General features: G+C 34.9%; 1 protein-coding gene and 1 long non-coding RNA gene across 3 annotated transcripts in view; one reads left to right on the top strand and one right to left on the bottom strand.

Moving 5' to 3' along the window:
- The window catches only part of LOC107629061, a 4,396-nt gene extending 3,544 nt beyond the window's left edge, over nucleotides 1-852 (bottom strand). Inside the window, exons 1-3 of one of the 2 annotated variants that reach the window (XM_016331751.2) lie at nucleotides 606-852; nucleotides 421-512; nucleotides 232-305 (exon numbers count right to left, since the gene is read on the bottom strand). In XM_016331751.2, coding sequence (XP_016187237.1) covers nucleotides 232-305; nucleotides 421-512; nucleotides 606-779 — 340 coding nt within the window. In that variant the 5' untranslated portion in view covers nucleotides 780-852. The remainder of the gene's footprint in view (nucleotides 1-231; nucleotides 306-420; nucleotides 513-605) is intronic. The other variant, XM_016331752.2, reaches the window with a different exon arrangement.
- Nucleotides 970-2,438, top strand: LOC107634104. The gene is made up of 2 exons (XR_001618769.2): nucleotides 970-1,753; nucleotides 1,826-2,438. It is a non-coding gene; the product is annotated as an uncharacterized LOC107634104 (long non-coding RNA).

A 2,829-nucleotide genomic window follows, 5' to 3' on the forward strand; every position in this document is an offset into this window, starting at 1 on the left:
TAATTTAAATTTATCACTGAAACAAAATTAAAGAGTAAATGCTGAAACCAGTCATTGAAAAACATACAAAATTAGCTCCTCAAGGATTCTATGAATCAATTTGATTCATCACAGTATAAAACATTTTATGAGATAAACTGATATCTAAAAATAAAAATAAGAAAAATACTAAATTGAACCCTAATTCTAGTGTGTAACTGTATATTCCAAAATTAATTAAAATAGAAGCTGACCTGACGATTGCCATGCAATAAAGCATAGAAAGCAACTCCTCCGAGAGAGAAGCTTCATCAGATTGATCCGCTCTACATGAAAAAAAAAATCACAATCTTCAAATAAGTCTTGTAACAATTTTTCCAAAAAAAAAAATATTTCACTAAAACAAATGCATTAAAAATTGGAAACGTGCTGAGGATTTACCTAAAGTATGGATCCTTCTGCTGGATTTCAACGATGGAAGCTGTGACTTCGACGACAACTGGCAAGCAACCGCGGCTTCGCCACGCCGATATCTGAGAAACAGAGCAAACACCGAAAGATACATAGCAAAAGTTAGTTACAAAACGGTTGAAGAAGTTTCGGAGAAGAGAATGTTAGTTAGTTACTCTGTTGAGAGCTTCGGAAACAGAGTGAGGGGAATCGGAGAAGAGAGAGTTTTTGACGAAAATCCATTCTTCCCAGCTCAACCAGGGGACCAATCTTAGTGCACTTGACGATGTTTTTGCGGTGTCTTTTTCTAGGTTTGGTTCTTCTCTGAAGCCAAATAACACTGACTCCATTGGAAGAAGAAGAAGAAGAAGAGTGGAAGCTGAGCTGAGTGAAACGGCAGTGGTGGCTGAGAGGAAGGAGTTGCGGGTTAGGGAGCCTTATGCGGCGGGCCGTTTTGGGCCTTAACTGGACCTTACTTTGGCCCATTATTGACAAAAAAATATATTTATAAATTGTGTTTAACTGTTTGGGCTGTGCTACTGAAGAAAATTTTTTTTTCAGTATCTGCTGAAGTGAGGTGTCAATAAGGTGAGTTGAACGCGTGGTACTGTTTACTTGCAATTGCAGATAAGAACTAAGGGAGTAGCAGTGGGTGTAGGAGTGTGTCAGTTTCTGTTAAATTAATTACTTAACAAAGTAGATTAATTTAGAAGCATGAACACATTATTAAAAAAGATAATATTTTTGTCTATTTTTGTTGTTAATGGGTATGAGCATTTCGTTTCTTTTTTGTTTAATTACTCTGCAGATTTCTATAATTTTACCAAATTTTTAATTAGGTTTTTATACTTTTTTTTTTAATTGGGTCCCTATACGTTAATTTTTTTTTCAATTAAGTCCCTGCTGTGAGTATAACGTTTAAGATAACAGAATATTCTTGGTTAAAAACGAATATTCTTATTACACGAATATTCTTATTATTTGATTGGAGTGGTTAGCTGAACAAACATGTATTTATTCAAAATACCCAAAACACCCCTTTCACTTTATCCCAAAGAAGAAGGGAGATGTCACTGGCGATTGAGAAGAAGACTTCGCCGGTGAAAGAGACAGAGATGGCAGCAGAATCTCAGATCACTGGCGAGGAGTAAGGAGGAGTTCGCCAGTGATGGTGACAGTGACGACCCAGAGGATGACAGTGAGAAGAAAGAAGAGGTGACGAAGAAGAAAGCATATTTTCTGCTCTGTTTCTGGCAAACAGCATAGATGAAGAACAAGAAATCAGAGACAACGCCAGCTGTGCATGCAAGCTTCTGGTCACAGAGTAAATTTTATTTTGTTCTTTTTTTTTTTAAACTCAGTAAATTCTTTTATTTATTATTTATTTTTTTTTTAGAAAGAGAAAGAGACGATGGTGATGGTGGTTGAAGCGGCTAAAAAGAAGAAGAATGGCAACGGTGAATGGTGTTAAGAGCAAGAAGTCAGAGGAGCGGCATAGAAAAGTGAGAGAAGGGCCGTGGTGCTGCTGTATGCAGAAAAAGCTTTCGGTAAAGAGAGATCAGAACAGAAAGACAGACGACACCACTGATGGAGGTTCTATTTCAGCGAAGAAAAAGTTTTTTTTTTTTGTCAACACATTTTTTATTTATCAAGAATTGATTTATTTACTACAGAAAAAACTGTTCTAATTTTTTTTTTGCAATCTGCTCCTGTTTTTTTATGAAGGTTGAGGATCTGTTTGTGTTTGAGTGATGGTTGATGGCTGTTAGGTATAAGGTAGTGATGAACAGTTTCAGGTATTTTGTTTCTGGATTAGTGATAACCGGATATCAATTGGTGTATGATGTATATGGTTGTGTTTGGTTGAAGTTGTGGATTTTAAATTGGGTGCGTGGATTTAAAACTTTTTATGGTTTGGGTGGTTTTGCTCTTTGATTGGTTTTGGTTCGCGTATGGACGGTGAACGATGTTGATGATGATGCAATTTTTTTTTTTTTGTACAAATTAAACACTAAATATATTTAAGTACAAAACTGAAATAAAAAAAATTCAAATTAATAGTTAATTGAGCTTTTTATTAAGAGAGGTTCTTTGACTTTGAGTTATAGGTTTGTGGAAGATGAAATCTGGAAATGAAAAATGGAGAAGAAGAGAAACCTCGGATAAGTCAGAAACATAGAGTGTTTATAGGTGGAAGATAGGGGTAATTAAGTCATTTCACAATTTACTAACGTTTTTTGTGACATTAAACGTTAACAGGGATTTAATTGAAAAAAAAATTAACGTACAAGAACCCAATTGAAAAGAAAAAAAATATAGAAACCTAATTGAAAATTCGGTGAAACTACAGGACCTGTAAAATAATTAAACCTTTCTTTTTAAGGTAGGCTGTTGTGAGAA

Source organism: Arachis ipaensis, chromosome B03 (genome assembly GCF_000816755.2).
Source record: "Arachis ipaensis cultivar K30076 chromosome B03, Araip1.1, whole genome shotgun sequence".
Taxonomy (NCBI): domain Eukaryota; kingdom Viridiplantae; phylum Streptophyta; class Magnoliopsida; order Fabales; family Fabaceae; genus Arachis; species Arachis ipaensis.